The sequence below is a fragment of the Anarrhichthys ocellatus genome, unplaced genomic scaffold (assembly GCF_004355925.1).
Source record: "Anarrhichthys ocellatus isolate YVR2014 unplaced genomic scaffold, GSC_Weel_1.0 scaffold231, whole genome shotgun sequence".
In the NCBI taxonomy this organism is placed as follows: domain Eukaryota; kingdom Metazoa; phylum Chordata; class Actinopteri; order Perciformes; family Anarhichadidae; genus Anarrhichthys; species Anarrhichthys ocellatus.
Window position 1 is genome coordinate 91,230 of NW_022280261.1, and position 18,118 is coordinate 109,347.

Below are 18,118 nucleotides of genomic sequence, written 5' to 3' on the forward strand. Positions count from 1 at the left end.
GTAATCTGCGGTGTAACTTCTGGGCCTAATGACAGCAGGGTAACTGTAATGGCAAAATGTAATCAAACTACTCCAAACATCATGTATACATTTATTTCTTGTAACAAAGCAACTGGTACACTAGATTTAATGTGCACAGGAGAAACACTGCAGACTCCACAGAGGACTCCACACAAACACTTTCCTCTAAATGTTAGCTCAAGCTCAAAATTAGATCTTTTAGGTTGTTTCTATAAAAAAAAAAAAAAAAAAAAGTACATTTCAAACCTTGTTGTGGGTGTCTGGAAAAAACAAAGATCAGGAGAATTCATTTAACAGAAGTCCAAATTTGGTGTGAAAGCCCCCCCATTAAAGTGTGTACAATGAGCAACTGTCTTACCGAGATACATGTAGAACCAAAAACATTTACATCAGTTGAAAGGAACAAGCTGGTGCTTTCAATCAGTTCAATTAGTACAAGTCACAAAGGGAAATGCAACTTCTAATAAGCCACAGCATCCTCACCATACTAGATCTATGCAGACACATCTGTCCACAGATATGGTGGCTCAGGATGCTCTGACTATCACTGCACCATGGCTTCATCTTTATTCAACTCACAACAGAAACTGTCATATTTTACAGAGAAATTGCTATGGTACGTATTTCAAATGTACGTAGGATGACGTGCAGAATGCTACAGTTGTTTATGTCTTTGGGAGATGAAGACTAACAATGATGGGTGAGACTTCAGGAGAAGTCCTCCTCCCACCTACACCCAATGTAGACCTGCTGTGTGTGGAGCTAGTCTTTAGACATGGTGTTATGGACAGGTGCCTGCAGAGGAAGAGGACGGATGGGCTGACAACACACAGGGAAAGATTTTTTTGTTTTGTTTTTCACAACCACACCCACCCCCACACACACACACACACACCCCCACACACACACACACACACACACACACACACACACACACAATATTTTGCTCCTGTGGGATGTAGGGTGATTGGGAGAAGGTGTTGGCTGAAGGGTTTAATCATCCTCAGCATCCTCCTGAAAGAAGGAAACGGTGTTACACTGGTTCCTCCCTCATCACTGCAGTCAGCTGTTGAACATCTTTAGGGACTTCTACAGTCTCATCACAACAAGAGATCTACAGTATCCGTACCTCTCCATCTTCTCCATCACCATCCTCATCATCGTCATCTTCACCTTCCTCTTCCTCCCCCTCGTCAATATCTTCCAGACCCTCCTCTTCCTCGTCATCATCATCGCCGTCACCTTCCTCGTCCTCCATGTCAGGGACCTTGGGATGATTCAGACATTAACCACTTGGTCCCGGCTTAGAAGCAGTGACGTGTTAGCCTGCTGTTTGGAAGTCAGATGTTTTATATTAACACTAAACTACCAAACATGTAATAAAGATTCTTGGGCTGTCATATGTAGAGTGTAATGAAGTGTATGAATGTAGACTGCTAGGTATACTTCTGTGATCAGCCCTTATATCAGTCAGGCTCCTCATCGCGTTGAACAGGGTTCAAATGATATCAGATACTGTACTTGATGTCCTGTAGACACAACATGACGACTGGAAATGTGAAAAGCTCCAGAGAGCTATTAAGCCAACCGTCAGTAAGAGTTTTGATCTTTGAAAGGGTTCATTTGAAGTTTCATGTAAAAACAACAAACCAAATATGTATTATTTATGTCACATGAACCCACTAAATCCCACCCATCTGGAGGGGCAGTATCAGCCCAGTGTGGCATTTCCCTGACCCTGAACTAATAGCGGAATACTTACAATTTCAAATGTTTACAAAAAAATGAACTAAGTGTCACTGTAATAACTTTCCAGAGTTGTAAACCCAGCTCTGTTTGATGTCTGATGGGCCTTCAAACATATGGATCTGGACTTCATCCCGCCATCATGTCACCAGTACCTCAAGCACCACGCCCCACCTTGCTTTGTTTTAGCACAGTGCTGATTTGTGTCTGAAGGCTCTGTAGACAAGAGGAAAGCACGGTAAAGGGCCGAAGCCTACCAAGTAGTACTGCAGCGGATTAGGCCAGATGTCGTCCTTGATCACTTCTCCCAGCTCGTCAGCTCCTGCGTCGGAGTGATCGGTAAACCAGGTGAAGAAGCTCTCTGGCTCCTCGTGCTGCCTCTTCTTCCCCGCTTTGTTTGGTGTCTGGCCCGTACGCTTCGTCAGGTCCTGGGGAGGATTCAATGTTATAATATTGACAAGAGAATAATAATTGTAACCATTGTCAAGTGTGGCACTGAGGTGAAATAATTATTAATTACATATTTTGTAGTGATAAATAAAGAAATAACATCACAATCAGGTCAAAGACAAATGCAAACAGACCTTTCCAGCCTTCCATTTGATTTCAGTTGATTTGGAAACGGGATCTCCGCTCTCATTCACATTAAACTCCTTGGAGAGGGCTTTGTTCTCAAAATACGGGTTCTCGTCAAAGTACTACAGAAAAGAAAACACATCTGTATCAGTGTATGCCATTTAGAATGTACAACTACAAAGTGAAGCTGACAACTCACAAAATCTATTCTATATCCAGACTTGATGTCCTCAAACTCCGTGACCTCCACCCGCGACAAGTAGTGAAGTGCTTCCTCGTCGTCCTCGCCCAGAAGAGCTGAAACTAGAGGCCAAGCACAGACACCGTTTCCTCTGTGCTAACGACAAATATCAAAGCATAGTGGAACACATTTGGACAATGGTCATTTACGCCACCGCTGATCATTTCGGTTGGAGTCACCACGTGTACACAAACAGATGAAATGATAACAAAATATAGTTTACCTTGTGGATGGTTGACAAATGTTGTGACCCAGAAGTTGGGGATTTTGGCTATGAGTTCTGATCGCTTCTGAAAGAAGGGCTGGCGTAATTTGTTGTACTTCTGCTCTACTTTTAAAATTTCTTCACTGGCCTGTTCATTCAGTCTGTAGAGAAAAATAACTCCTGTTAATAAGAACTTTCTCCGGGCGTCCATCTTTCATTACATATAAGCAAGAGTCACACTCACCTGTCAATTTCATTCTGTACTTCGTCGATGTGTTCAATTGCTTCCTGTTGCTCTTTTTCTGAAAGTAAAAAGAACACTTTTAACTTAAGACTTTGGACTTAAAAAGGTACATGTCATGCAAAGTCATGTTACAACATGTCAAATCAGCGCAGTTACATTGGATCTGTTCAGCCTGAAACATCTGGTATCAGTAGGGTTATTACATTACAGTCATTTAGCAGACGCTTTTATCCAAAGCGACATGCAATAAGTTATACCTTCCTCTGGCGAACAAAACTCCATGAAATGAAATACACAAACATCACTGTTTGAGAGGACCTAAAGCTACTTAGTTCAATAATAAGTGATTAGACACTTCACTCACTGTGCATGTACTCGATCAACGGATCTTTATTTGATCCATTTCATTTAGTCACAACTTCACTGTCACAGCACATGTAGCCAGGCTTTATACGACCTCAACTTTACTTTGTGAAAAAACGCCTTTCCTTGCTTAAACAAGTCATAAATATAAAACCAATCAAATAATAAAACAGAAAAAAATTAAGGTGATTAATATTCTCGATGTGAACCTACAGCAGATTTAAAAAAGGATGTGGTTGATTTCAGCTGAAAGATTCTCGATCAGTACTCCATTGCATGCAGAGTGTTAAATAACGTGTGTGTGTGTGTGTGTGTGTGTGTGTGTGTGTGAGACCCTTGCCTCTAGAGCTTCCTGTTGCTGCTAAAGGCGGCCTGGTTTGAATGCGAGGCTAAGCGACGTCTCACTACTAAACGCTGTCTGCTTCACATTGCCGCTATCACGCTGCGAGCTCCACCAAAGACTCCCTGAGCATGTGGGAGGAATAACAACATTCCGTACAGCACCTAAAAGCGACATGCTAGCCACCGTACAGAAGAAGAAGCGCTTGTTGACGTTTTGCTCCGCGGCCACCTCGCACACCACAGCCGAGCTCAAAAGCATGGTCCGGTAAACTGAACCGCTCACGTTAACGCCATCGGTGTTCGGCTCATCTTGGCCGATTGAAAACGACATAACGTCATGTGAATGTTGCACTCGCTAATAATGTTGGCAAACAATCGCTATAGAAGTTCAAGCTGCAAACGAGTGCGAGGAGGAGCATAGCTGCACACGGTTTCAGCAATACCTCCCGACAACAAACCCCCGAACAGTATCTGCATGAACAATAAACGCACATCACGCTAAATGCAGCTTATGCGATGCAAGTACCGGCCTTCTTCATGGGAACTAACGTTAGTTGCTAATGTCTAGCTAACCTCTCACGCTGGCTAAATAGTTAGCCTATGCTATCATGCTACCTTACATTACAGTCCTGCGCAACATTCCCCCTATGTGTAACGTTATGTGTAGGAAAGCTAAATTAAGCCGTTCGTCCATAAATTAATCCATTCGACACAACACAACAAACTACACTAAAAATACCAAAATTGCGAAAAACAAATGAAAATGGCGTTGTACAGGATAACCGCCATTCCTTCACGTTACCAGACGTCTCGTCCGCTCCATCGTGATTGGAATTCTCCTTTCTGTTGACTTTCGCCGATGAGGCCGACATGGTTATCGTTTGTCGTGACACCTTTGACCAGATGTATATTCCGAGTGGTTTATAACTCTTCTCTGGAGGATAAAAGTTACTTCCACCTTACATAGAGTGCGTGTATTGGAGCCCACGATAGGGAGGGATGAGCGCAGCTTCGCACGCTTGTTTCTCTCTGTGGCGCTCGGTCGGTGAACACATGTATAGCGCTCTACTGCCCCCTGCTGGCTGGAGTGCGACACGGCATCTTAAAGCAACAGGCAGTGCATTCAATTCAAATCTGTTGGTGTCCAATGGACGCGTTAGTTCACTTTGTCCGTCCATCTACCTTAACTATATGTTCAGTCAGCTAAACTTACTCTGGATAACAATTTGAAAGCTCTCTGCCAATGTGCTATTTTTTTTAAAACAACTTTCATCAATTCTTCCCTTTTCTAGTATTGCATTTTCCATTTTCGGTGCAGGAGCTATTCAACTACTTTTCAGAATCAAAATACAGTTTTAATGTAAGTGTGAGCACATACAAGGAATTTGACTTTGGTATTTGGTATTGCCCTCAATATTTCCTTCATGTAGTTACATGCATGGCTAAAAACAGGGACAACAAAGCTGAACAAAGGTAAATGTTAACACAGCCAGCAACTCCTCACAGTTCCTAAAACGTCTGCGTACTTTTTCAAATAGGCATTGTTTAGATAAACTAATCGTATATTAGAAATGTAAATGGTTAATGCTTTATGACAATGCTTTTTGGGCAATTAAAGGATGATAAAGCTCGTGACGCAATGATTAAGCGCCCTAGTTCAGGTGAAAGAGTCCTGGATGGAGGGTAGGTTGGCACCAAGCACCAGCAGCTTCTGAGGTAGGTTGAACTTCCTCTGCTGGGCCACGGATGTTGTCTGTTGGAAGTCCACTTGAGGTCCCGGTATGGTGGATCCCAGAAAACTGAAGGCTTTCACAGCACTGTGTTGTTCAGGCTGGTGATGGGGGGCAGTACACTGTCATTCAACAGTTTTAAGAATGTTCAGCTCCAGGTTGTTCTGACCACAGACATGTATTATTGGATTTTACATTGTATAGGTTTTAATTTGAAAACGTTTTTATATATATACTTTTAAATGATAATAAAACGGATGATTTATTTTCATTATTTCAGCCGATTGTTGTAAATGACTATAAAAGTATTAATTTGGAAAGAGTGTATTATGTTCCCTTTTGTTGCAAAACCAGCAAAATCATACTTCAATAAAATGAATGAGAGAAAAAAAAGTACAAGGTGGTTACTCTAAGGATGTATACAGAGAACGGGTGGCTCCGGTGACTCAACTAAAATCATAAAACTGATTTACGGAAGCTGACCTGTGGTAACAACAATGGGTGTTCTCAGGAAATGTGGCTCCGCCCGCTCAGCTCGGCAGCTTCTTGATGGGTGCCGAACTAGTGCCACTGACTACCGCAGAGGTGCCAGTGCCACAAGAAGGATCTCGGCCCTGCTCCTCCATTCTCTCGGCAGCCATGGTAGAGAGGCCGGGCAGGTCATCCAGCAGGTAGTGGTGGTCCGTCTGTGGTCCTCGTTCGTGGGGGGGCGTCAAGGCGGCTGAGTGAAAAAGCAAGACATGCAACGTGGGTGTTGGGGCTTTATAGGTGGGCGTGTGCCATGGGTGTGCTACCCTCCGATTGGGCGGTGAGTGCATGCATTTTATTTACTCAAAAGCCAATATTTGCTCACTTTTATCTTTTGTGCTGACCAGAATCCGTGATACGATTTAACCGTGACATTTATGATCCATTGCAGTTTCCTTAAAAGCATATCACATAGAAAATAAACCTTTGTGAGCATATGTTTTCATGTCAAAGTTCACCACATGTTAAATATGGATTTAATGGTTCTCAGATTGCTACTTATTAACTACCTTAACTTATGTCAAGTCATCAACAACAACACGCCGCATATTGAAATCATTTAATCGGCTTTCATTTTCTCTAAAGAGGAGATTGTGTTTGGTTTCATGAATGATTGAAGAACTATCAGTTGAGTAAGCCGAGCATGGGAGGAGACCATAGGCTACGTGAACGCATCATGTGTTTACCTCTGCAGGTGTATTGAATACTCGAATGTGATTGGTTCTTGCAGCGTTTCTGTCATATCGACTGCCAACCAATCCATCCGCCGTCGACTGACGTCAGCTTTGCGTCGAGCCCCAGTTTAAGTCAATTCAAACTTCCATTGAGATGTTTCCATTATGAGCAGGAGGAGCTACACCCCTATGGAGCCCGTGAACAGCCGTAGCAGACGTTGAATTCTACATGCCACCGGCAGGTTACCGAGGCTTATGTTAGTTGTACCGATTCACTCTGGCCCAAAGAACCCGGCAGCTGGAGCAGACGTTGACGCTGTGTGACAACTGACGGCCACCATGTCAGGTTTAACACCTCAGGTAAAATGAATGCCACAGATTGTGTAGTTTGTCAAATGAAGTTACATTGTCATGGAGACGTTAGGTGGCAACATTACGCCTGCTAGTATTAGCCGAAGTTAAGTTCTAACTCAAGGTGCTACTTTGACAGACATGCGCACTGGTATTTCCTGTTCGTCTTGTTTGCCTCTCCTCATAGTTCCTCTTGTCTTTGTGGTTATCATATACATTGCTTACCTCTAACTAATGTTTCACTGTAGCTCACTATTTAAACCACTCAGTCTTTAAGAAAAGGAAAGATAGTAGGAGTAGCTCAGCTATCTGCTTGACATGAGCCTTCTCCCACAATCAGCATAGTGACGTTGTGATTTGACTAAAATGCTTTATTTCAATAAAGGTTGGTTTACACTTTGAATATATTTGTTGGTGTTGGTAAAAGAAGATGAACTGCTGAGAAGTTTGAGTATAATTCGACATCGTATGAAAATAAGAAATTATTTATAAAATTAATTTTACAAATAAATATAACAAGTGCAATTTCCACAGGGTCAGCCTATTTAATATGAATAAATGTAGAACTGCGTGCCATCGATTGGGCACTATGCTGTTGATTGTGTTTTCATAGCAGCAGACTTTCAGGAGAAGGTGCAGGACTTGTTTTGTTTGGCAGGAGTGTCCTACAGGAGACAATGGGAATAGATGGATACCGGAAAGCCCTAGCCACCTCGGAGCTCTGCTCGGCCTACAGCAGTTACTAGCAGCAGAGGTTTGATGATTTAATAGTGAGTGTAGTTGAATAGTTTGTTTAGGTAAAGCTTATGGAATGAAACATGTAGGGTAGACGCCTTAAAGCTCATCTAATCCATCTTCAACAAACCAACAATATTGTCATTACATCTTTGAACCTTTGTTTATTTTTCATCGTTTCTTTTCATATAATTTAAACTTCTTATTGCTTACAAGAACATGATCACAATTAGTGCTATTATTTCTTATTTTTTTGATTATTTCTTTGAATACTTTATTAATACAAAAACCATGTCCCTTGAATATCTCGACAACCGTTCATCAGATCCACCCTTGGTGGGTGTATTGCTGGCCACCCAAAGTATCAAATATGGTGCTATTTGAACACACAACACGTTCAATATGAATACATTTTGAATAAACAAGCACACAGTGCTCTGTGCAGCAGGGGGCGGAGCTTCAGGGCTCCAGCATGTCATCCTTTGGTTTAGCAAAACTGAACTCGGGACTCTCCTAATCTGTGATTTTTCATTTAAGACTAAATGACTTAAGAAAAACAGACTTACGTATGTAATTGTTAATGAAAACGAGAATAAGTTTAAGTCCCAATCTTGACACAGCACCTGATGTCCTGACACTGTGAGAAGGCTGGGCTGCCACTGGAGTAGACCGCTAAGCAGACGTGTATCCACAAGAGAGGGGCATTGTGTCGGTGATGGGTTTACAGGAGCAGTTTGCAAACTACTTGAATTTCAGCTCCTGAAATCCATATGTATTCATAAATCTTGTTTAAGGAGCGTGTTCCATAAAACAACCAGAGAGACATGTGTGACAGCTCGACCCTATTATAAGTGATCGTAGCATATTTTTTAGAAACAATATAGACAGCTGGCCACATTTCTTCATAATATGTAATATAATATGTGATCATAACGAGATATAAATATGAACTGCAGTGATCAGACATTGAAGCAGCTGTGGTGTGTCCTTCAGAGTGGCAGCCTGCAGGGTCTGGATGAGGATATTCTAGACCCAGAGTTTCAGCAGCGTTTGGAAGATGCCCGTACTCTGCTCAGGCAGGAGATCCAGCGCGAGTTGAAGATCAAGGAGGCTGCTGAGAGACTTCGGCGGGCTGTCACCAATCGCAAAAACGCTGCCGATGTGGAGGACCAGCTCAAAGCCTCGAGCCGCAAGCTGGAGAAGTTGCACTGGGACCTGCAGGAGCTTAATGCCAGGTCCATGGCCACCGAGAAGGACTGCACCACAGGTAACTAAAAGACATCATTTGCTGGAATGCATTTTGATAAACGGCAACTTGTACTTATCATCCCTTCAGTCGGTCATTTTGTCCAACACTTTGGTGAACTCTAGACTTCCATGTGGTCTAAATGTCCTCTTGACCAATTCAATTGTGACTGTGCCTAGACTCCTCTAATGTTCTCCTAAAAGAAAAGTGACCGTAGATCATCTGAGTCACTTTCCACCAAAAGATCAAAACCTCTTATTTAACACAAGTTCCTTGATTATTAGGTCTCTGCTGTTTATAAAACAGGTTTCTCTCCAATGTATTTGTTTTTGTATTAATAAAGTATTCAAATAAATAATCAGAAAAATAAGAAATAATAGCACTAATTGTGATCATGCTCTTGTTATTGTAAGTAATAAGATAAGAAGACTCATTTAAATTACATGAAAATAAACAAAGGTTCAAAGATGTAATGACAATATTGTTGGTTTGTTGAAGATGGATTAGATGAGCTTTAAGGCGTCTACCCTACATGTTTCATTCCATAAGCTTTACCTAAACAAACTATTCAACTACACTCACTATTAAATCATCAAACCTCTGCTGCTAGTAACTGCTGTAGGCCGATGTGGTATTTTGAAAACAAATGGGCAGATTTCTATTCTTTTTGAGGTGGATATTTAAGTTTGTGAAGGATGAACTCTCCAGAGGATGAACCCTGTCTGGGTTGGACACTCCAGGAGCTTTTTTTGTAGACGGCCGTGGAGGGAAGCCACTTTGGGCTGCATGTTTATTATCAGGCTTTAGACCTTTAGGTGGACATTTACCAAAGACTTTCAGGCATAAATTAAATCTTTATTTATTGCTATTAAGAGGTACAAATTAAGGGAGGAGGGAATGGAAATGCTGCACTGGATTTAACACCATTGACTGATCACAGCAGCAGAGGAACAGTGAGACAGAGTTCTGATAGTTGAGACAATGAAAGTACTTCAGTGACAGCAGCAAGGAATAATCCAGCATACTGTAAAATACATTTACGGCAGCTCTCTGTTCAGCACACCAAAAGTGTATACATTTAAATGTTTTACAAAAAATCTTGCACATAGATTTTTCATAAATCAATTGCGTTGAGCTGATGACATCAGGCCATTACATTACAGTCATTTAGCATACCATTTACATAAGCAGCCTTTCTCTCTGAAACACTTCAACCAATAGTCCAAACTCGGCAGCAGAAAACACTTCCTTTTGCACTCCATTAGTTTCCAGATGTACAGTATGTAACATGTCAAAACAGGCATTTGGTCTTATTGAGCTGCACTTTATGCAAATCAGCAGCTGGACTCATTTGCATATGTGGTCTTTGTAAATAAGCAGCTACATTCAAATAATGCAGTCAAGCAAACTCATTGTGCACCTGCTGCTAATTTGAATAATATTATTTTACGTTTCATGTAAGCTACTTCTCTATCTGATTGTGAGTGACGGATTATTCCACGTTACATCAACAGTGGACTTTCTTCTTTTTATTTATATCCAACTCTGGCAAAGTTTTGTGTTCAATGTTAAGTCAAATGATTGTGTCTCTCCAGAAGAGACGAGAGATGTAACTGAGAGATGTCATAGAACCCTCTCAAATGAAAGAGAATAGTTTCCCGAGATTTCTGAAGCCTGACCCACCATGGTTATTTGTATGCAGGCTGCTTGGAGGAGGAGGAGGAGGACAACCTATCAGCAGAGTCGTGTCCGTGGGAAGAGGTCAACTCACCAGTGGACAGTCGGGTCAGAACCCTGAAGAAACAGCTCACCATGGAAACCAAAGTCAAACAGGGCGCTGAGAACATGATCCAGACTTACAGCAACAGCTCAGTCAAGGTGCAGTGCAGTATGGCCCACATTAGACACACACACAGCTGGTCAGTTTGCTGATGGAGATGGTTTTCTTCCATGGTCTGTCTGTAGCAGGGAGGTGACACTGACTCATGTGGTACATGGCTGACAGCAGCAGAAAGCATGTGTGATGTGTGAGACAGGACAGAGGAGTGAACGGAGGGAAACAAGAGGGCAGGGCTGTTCCCCTGGGTAGAGCATGCTTTAGCATGCTTTCATTCCATCCTGGCTTACTTGCTATTTATTTCTTCTTTTCATCCTCTTATTGTTTTTCTTCAATGTGTTTTAAATGTTGTAAATATCTTCTGCTAAACTCTTATAAAACAGGGTAGTATTGTGAATAAATGTAAGGGAATCCAGAGATCTGTGTGTTGTGAGGGCATGCCAAAGTAATGACATAAAGCCAACAAAGACTGAGTTTTATATCATTTTAAATCATTAGTTATATATCATGAAAGCTGGTTCTTGGTTCTTTAGGTCTGTGTGTTCAACCATGAACAATGCAGGCGAGGACTGAGGATGTCTTTATTGTACCACAGAGAAGCTGTAAATAGTGCAGGTTTGTAAAGGAATGAAGTTTATTAGTGCCAAATACAAAACTGTCCTTACAGAGAAGCAGAAAGAAAAGACACTGTGCACTGATTCTGTTGCTGTTACATCATGCAAATGCATTCAAAATAACAGCATCTCTCACTAGTGTTACTGTAAATCGACTTCAGCAATTGTCCATCTGAAGTAGAGGAAAGAGAGAAAGATGAGACATGCCTCCAAAAACGTTCAAACACAGGAAGTCTAGATGGATGTGGTCTTGGCTGAGCTGTACTTCCAATGATATGCTACTTCAGTACACTTCAAGGATATGTTACTGGGACTACAGGAAATGAGCATTTAATATGCAGGAATTCACATCATAGACACCGCTGATTTGGCCACAATTTACCACATTGACCATACACGGTCCAACCACATAGTACTTTGTTTCCACCAAGTCTTGCTCTCATTATATTCTGATGCATCTGCGTTGGACAACATGCATTAAGCTCCCGTTTATTTTCCAGGACAGGAAGATGATGACTACAGCCCAGCAGATGTTACAGGACAGTCGCACTAAGATTGAGCTCCTGCGCATGCAGATCATCAAAGTCAGTCAAGCCAGAGATGGGGAGCAGGAGGGCCCACATGGTGAATCTTCTACTTTATAATCTCCACCTGCACGCAGTATAAAACGCCCACGAATGAAAGAGTTAACTGTGACCCGGTAACTCGCACTCATCAGGAGCTTTTCATTCAATCCCGGTAGTCTCATATTGACAGATTGAATCAACCTCAATATATCTTAACTTTTACAACAAGACAAATGCTAACAATATGAAAGATGTGTCAATGTATCACATAGAATAATCGAATCCTTCTCTCAGTTTGAGTTAAAGACATGATGTTAAATCAAACAACTGCTGTCAAGGTCCAGAATGATTTTACATTTTTAAATACAGCAAGAATTATTTAGTTTGTTTTAAGTTCAAGTTTGCTTGAAATTCCTGATTTGAACAACAGGGCTTTGTAAAAACAAATGTATTGATTTATCATCAAGCCCTTGTATGTACAGGATTTTGTATAGATTACCAATACATTTGACAACATAGATTATTGCATTGTAGTCATCCTCATTCATTTTTTAATTTTTGTTTTGTCCATTTTAATGTTTAAAATGGACAAAGCTGACCGTAACATATATATATATATTTTTTTAAGGCCATATTATCTATTTGAGTAAATGGGGGGGGGGGGAACAATGAAAGCATCAAACGGTGCGTCTATAATGTTTAATAGCTCAGAGACAAAGGTATCTGTTCTCACATCGGCTGCTGATGCCCTCAGGTCACCCTGTGGAGATGATCAGTGCTCTGGAGCTGCGGATAGCTGACCTCATGCACCACATGAAGATTGAATCGGCCGTAGCAGAAGGAGCCAAAAATGTGGTGAAGCAGCTGAGTGGGCGCAAGATCCAGGACCGCCGCGTACTAGCAGAGGTGGGTTTAGGGTGTTCTGTTCTATTTTTGGGAACGATACTATGTAGTGATTTAATAGAAATCAGAGCAAAAACCAAACCTAACATAAGTCAAAGACTGTATAAGTGAAGAAGTGTTGGAGGTTTAATAGATGGATTTCTGGGTGAACAAGTGGTGAAAATGCTGCTTTCTATGAGGCTACAGCCATGGGTCCAAGTTAATTAGCTGTTGTATTTGCAACAGGTACCTGCAGTGCATTTAAAAGCACATCTGCTGACTGGAGTATTATTTTCTGCGCTGATATTTTAGATATGAACTCGCATTAAGTACACAGCAAGTGCAGCCAACGTCATAATATATATTTTCCTCCATAAGATGAATGTGTGAGCAGGGACTTTCTCTGTGGTTATTAAACCACTTGTTTCAGCTCTATCCTCTCTGGTAACATCATTGTTGGACAGTGAATTCATGTGCCAGGATTCTGATCATATTTGACTCTTAGATTGTTTATTATCTGTGACTTCATATTGGATTTGAGATGGTACGTTTGCTCAAAAGTTGTGTCCTTTCTCTCGTAGTGGTGTTTCATTTATTTATCTGTTTATTTTATTTTAACTTTTTTATTTGAATATCTCCCTCCCACTTTATTTTACTTATCAATTTATTCTTTATGAATTCATTTTACTACCAGGTTTTACATTAGTGTTGATATTATTCCTTGTTTTCATGTATATAGATGTGCGTATGTATGTGTGTAGGTGTTCTGTAAAGGGACAACAAACACGGTTAAAAAAGGAAAAGAAAAGCGTACGAATGCAGCCCTAACCCTGGCAAGCAAACAGGAGATGGTGAGAGGGTTATAGCCATGATTACTGATGTTGAATGAAACACTTCTTTCCTGTGCCACAGTGAATGCATCCAAGAACCCACCTCTTCACCAGCATGCATAGTATTATTTATTTAAACTGTATAGCTTTGAGTGTGATTAGACTCTGGCTGGTGACCTTTGTTTCATGTCATAATCCCCCCCTCAGAAGAACAAAGATTGAGCCGGGCTGTACTCTTGTGTTTGTGTGTCCCTCAGGCCCAGACACGCATGCAAGAGTCTTCTCAGAAGGTGGATTTGTTGAGTCTCTCCCTGGAGAGACGTTTAAGTGAGCTGCCTTGGAACCATCCCAAACATGCTGCCATCAAGGAGGAGCTGTTGTTGGGAACCCCGCCTTCCTGTGGCATACCAAAGAAGCAATGCAACACTCTGTCCTCTTCCTCCTCTTCCTTCAAACCAGCCAGTCTAACAGGTTGCTATTAATATATTCCAATATTTATTTCATTTCTTTATTAAACAACTTCAGTGGTGGAAAGTAACAAAGTAAATCTGCTCTCAAGTACTCAAATACTGTACTTAAGTATCATTTTGAGATACAATTTACTATTTTTAATCACTTTTTTCTTCTACATTAATACATTTCGGAGAAAAACATTGTAATTATTATGCCAATACATTTATTCAACAACTTTAGTCATTGTTCAGATTAAGATTCTACATAAAACAAATGAGTAGCTTATGACATTGTTACTTGAATCATTATTACAGATAAAAAGCAGTGGTTCCCAACCTTTCTGTCCTGTGACCCTGAACAAAAGGACAGTGTCTGTGATTGGCTTCTCATGTTCCAGATGTTCCTGCACTTCCACCACAGAGACATTTCGTCTCTCAACTAAAAGCTGAAAACACATTTGTGTATTACAACTTAGTTTTTAGTTTTTCCTCTCCCATTGATCATCTCGCCATCACTCAGATTTCTTTAGTGACCCTTTGGAGGGGCTTGACTTTTAGGCTGGAACCAGTGGAATACACCTGTAGGGTAGCTCAAACCAAGCACTCTGATTGGTTCATAGCCATGATGTAATACCCATATACTACTGCTATGACGTCTAATTCCTTTGCACTTTCAGTATCGCTCTGCGTCTGAGAAAACAAATGTTCGACTAATGTGTTGTCATGGTTGCTTAGCAACAGGGTCACGGGAGGTTCAGGTTCACATACAAAGTACCAGACCTGCTACAGATGGAGTCAATAAGTTCACTTCTATGGAGGAGCGGATTAATCGGCACCCATCTGCAGAAAAAACCTGCTGAACAACATGCTGAACAACATGCAGAACTAAGTAAAGAGGAAGATCAACAGTGTTACCCAGATATGAAGCAGAAACTCACCAACCACTGCCTCCAACACCACCATTCAGGAGCTGTCTGATGGGTCTCTCCAGAGCTAATGGCAACCCAAACTCAGGGACCAGAGGAAGTGGAGCTACATCCTCCCACGCCAAGCAACACACCTCCACCTAACCAATCCAGCCAGCCTGGTTCTCTTACTGACGCAGGCCAGTTTCGTACTGGTTGCACAATACATGGCAACATTCAAATATTGTAAATAAAGAGCCAGATAATGAAATCAATATAAAGCCAGCCTGTGCTGAAAAAATAAATATGATAGCTGCTAGTGTAGCTACGTTCCAAAGCAACCGCCTCGGTATGTGCAGGCCCCAGGAGGGTCAACTGTGAACTTTATTGTTTATTAATAAAAAGACTGGAAGAATAGTTATCCTAAGGGGAACCGGAGGGTGGGCGCTACACGTCCGTGACGACGCTGTCTGTCGGGGCGGCGTTATCCGCAGTAACCAGAGCGGCGCCCGTGAGCTAACCAGTGGAGCACAACAGAGAGTCTCATGTGTGGCCGGTCTGGCTTAACAGAACACAGAGTGACTTAATTCTCGGCTCAGGTAGACATTACTCCACCTAGGATGTTGAATACTGTACTGTTAGTTGTAACACAGTATTCATACATTATCGTGCTGGTACTTTGACTTATATAAGAGGTCGCAGTACCTCTTCCACCACTGAATAGCTTTCCATCTGACCTCATTGGTTTATGATATCCAGAACATTCAAATGTTCTTCCTCAAGCATATTGTTTTCCATTAAACCTAAACTGGTGTTTCCTCAAGACTGAAAGACTTTTCCACAGGTCGGTTGGAGGTATGTTTGATGGGCTGCCAAGACCTGTTGGAGTCGGTTCCAGGCCGTGGTCATGTGACCAGCATCCCGGTCACCTCTGTAAGCCTTTCGGATGGAAAGTCGGTGAAGGTGAGAGCCGGCCTATCAGGACGCAGTGCCAGTGCCAAGACAACCAAGGCTGATGACCTGTCCTGTAAGTCAACACTGCAACTCAAACTTATTTTTTGTTTGGCCATTTTACTCTCCTTTAAAGTGTCTGCTTGTTAGCCTCTTCGTGGTCTGGATGAGTTTCTGAAGATGGAATCTGGATCCTTGTGGTTCGTCAACCTACACAATGCATAAGAAACTTTATTTACATACATTAACTAAGCAAATACATTACAAAGAAATTGATCTTTCACAAGTCTAACAAAATAATTTGAAAAATTCTCAAGAATTAGAAATGCAGCCTAAACTACTGTTATTAACACACTAACCCTGACATTTAGGTTAAATATCATTGATGGAAAACTGGAACCGAGATGATACAGTATTTACATTTCTAACCGACAGAAGTAAGAAATAAAAATAGTTGTTTGCTGTTTTAGGTTTGACTGATGTTCAGTTGTAGCATCTCATTACAATATAGCAGCTTCACCCCAATTACACCCCAAACACATGAAGGAGAGGTTGAGTAGTTTGAGGTATCCAGGTGGTGCCAGCTGAACTCTCTCTCAGGCTACATACAGCCCCACGGAGCTCCACCCATCACAAGTTTAGGCCAGCGCCTGTGGGACATGCGAATACTTAACTATGGCAAGTATATGGCTGCCAGTGCCACCGGGACATTTTATAAGATCCTCTTCACTTCATCACACGATGAAGACGTCTTTGTTAGATACAAAGACGTTGCGTTCTACTTATAACAACAAATTACTTTGTCTTGTTTTATCGTCAAACCAACATTTCTCGTGAATACTAAATTTGTGGTCTATTTTTAATGTGAAAAGGATCTTGTAAAAATGAGAAAAGCTTCTAGTTCTATAAAGTTTTTTTTTTTTTTTGTCGTGGTGGCAGCAATACACTGCCTTACTCAAAGGGAACATTCTATGTGGATGTCCAGTCAGGGCAATGCATTGTGTGCGACCTTCTGAGTCCAGGTCCCCACCGGCCTCATCCTCTGGCTTGCTGGGTTAAACATTCACTTTGTTGGAGACCTTTCTCTTTCTCAGCAACACATGGATCTGGCAACTCGCATGTTTCTTTTCTCTGTTGGTGCTGAACCATCGGTCTGATGACATCACTATTCTAGTGCTAAAGTTAGCCAAACTATGTCAACATTTTAAGCAAACGTCAACCCTCAATATTCACATTGTATCTAGCTAACTACATTTCATAATGATAATCATGGCTGTTGGCTGTGTAGATATCTAATGTCAGCATAAAAGATATTAATACATTACCATCCAATAAGGAGACAAGAAGTGTATTATGTACCCTTTCCTACCATGGTGCTGCTTGTATTGCATCATCTGTTGTTATAGAGCCTCTCTGGTTTTTATTGTCCAGTTCCAGAACATGTACGCATGCAGCGCGCTCTCATGCACCCTGAATGATCCTTTTGACCATGTTGGACATCAAACCAGCAGCTTTCTCCAGCGCTTGGTGAAAATTTTTTTTTTTTGGTCTTCTGGCCAAAGTGGTCTCCATAATGAATTACATTTACATGCATATTTCTGTTAGCGATACAAGCAAAGAGAACAGGGCAGTTCTGTTTGTGAGTTGCATCCAGAGCATGGCCCGTGGCTCCCCACAGGGGGAGAGTGACACTAGAAATCCCAGTTAAAATAGCAGCCTGTAGTTCTAACTACGTCACTGTCAGATCAAATGATGCCGATCGATGCACGAGGAACAACAGATTTTGCAGCTGCAAACTCATCTTTCTTGGTCAATATAGAACGCACTGAGGAATTTATTGTTAACTACATTTATAATCAACACTGATTGGACATTTTGTAATTTTCCATTTTTAATATTGCTATGAGCTCACATTAATAATTGAAGGCTGCTGGACAGGCTGGTTGTACTCCTAAACATTTCAGCTTGAAAAGAACATAATTTCTTGTCTGTTTTCAGAGTTGTCCATGCTGTGTTTTTATGGCAGCTGGCGTTGTATTTTCTCTCTCTCTATAATGTCCTCGCAGCCTGTATCAGTTT

General features: G+C 41.4%; 2 protein-coding genes across 4 annotated transcripts in view; one reads left to right on the forward strand and one right to left on the reverse strand.

The window, feature by feature from the left end:
• Positions 1-77: 77 nt before the first annotated feature.
• setb (SET nuclear proto-oncogene b) lies at positions 78-4,767 on the reverse strand. The gene is made up of 8 exons (XM_031879156.1): positions 4,541-4,767; positions 3,034-3,091; positions 2,808-2,950; positions 2,543-2,646; positions 2,352-2,465; positions 2,025-2,195; positions 1,151-1,288; positions 78-1,035 (listed from the first exon to the last, which is right to left on the reverse strand). The coding sequence occupies exons 1-8, from the start codon at positions 4,608-4,610 to the stop codon at positions 1,015-1,017; spliced, it is 819 nt and encodes a 272-aa protein (XP_031735016.1). The 5' UTR covers positions 4,611-4,767; the 3' UTR covers positions 78-1,014.
• A 1,466-nt stretch (positions 4,768-6,233) lies between these two features.
• pkn3 (protein kinase N3) overlaps positions 6,234-18,118 on the forward strand; it is a 32,582-nt gene continuing 20,697 nt past the window's right edge. For 2 of the 3 annotated variants that reach the window (XM_031879162.1, XM_031879163.1), the window contains exons 1-7: positions 6,234-7,030; positions 8,750-9,023; positions 10,705-10,880; positions 11,954-12,077; positions 12,774-12,925; positions 13,989-14,202; positions 15,933-16,115. In XM_031879162.1, the coding sequence (XP_031735022.1) occupies positions 7,010-7,030; positions 8,750-9,023; positions 10,705-10,880; positions 11,954-12,077; positions 12,774-12,925; positions 13,989-14,202; positions 15,933-16,115 (1,144 nt within the window). In that variant the 5' untranslated portion in view covers positions 6,234-7,009. Of the gene's footprint in view, positions 7,031-8,749; positions 9,024-10,704; positions 10,881-11,953; positions 12,078-12,773; positions 12,926-13,988; positions 14,203-15,932; positions 16,116-18,118 lie in introns of those variants that run through there. The other variant, XM_031879164.1, reaches the window with a different exon arrangement.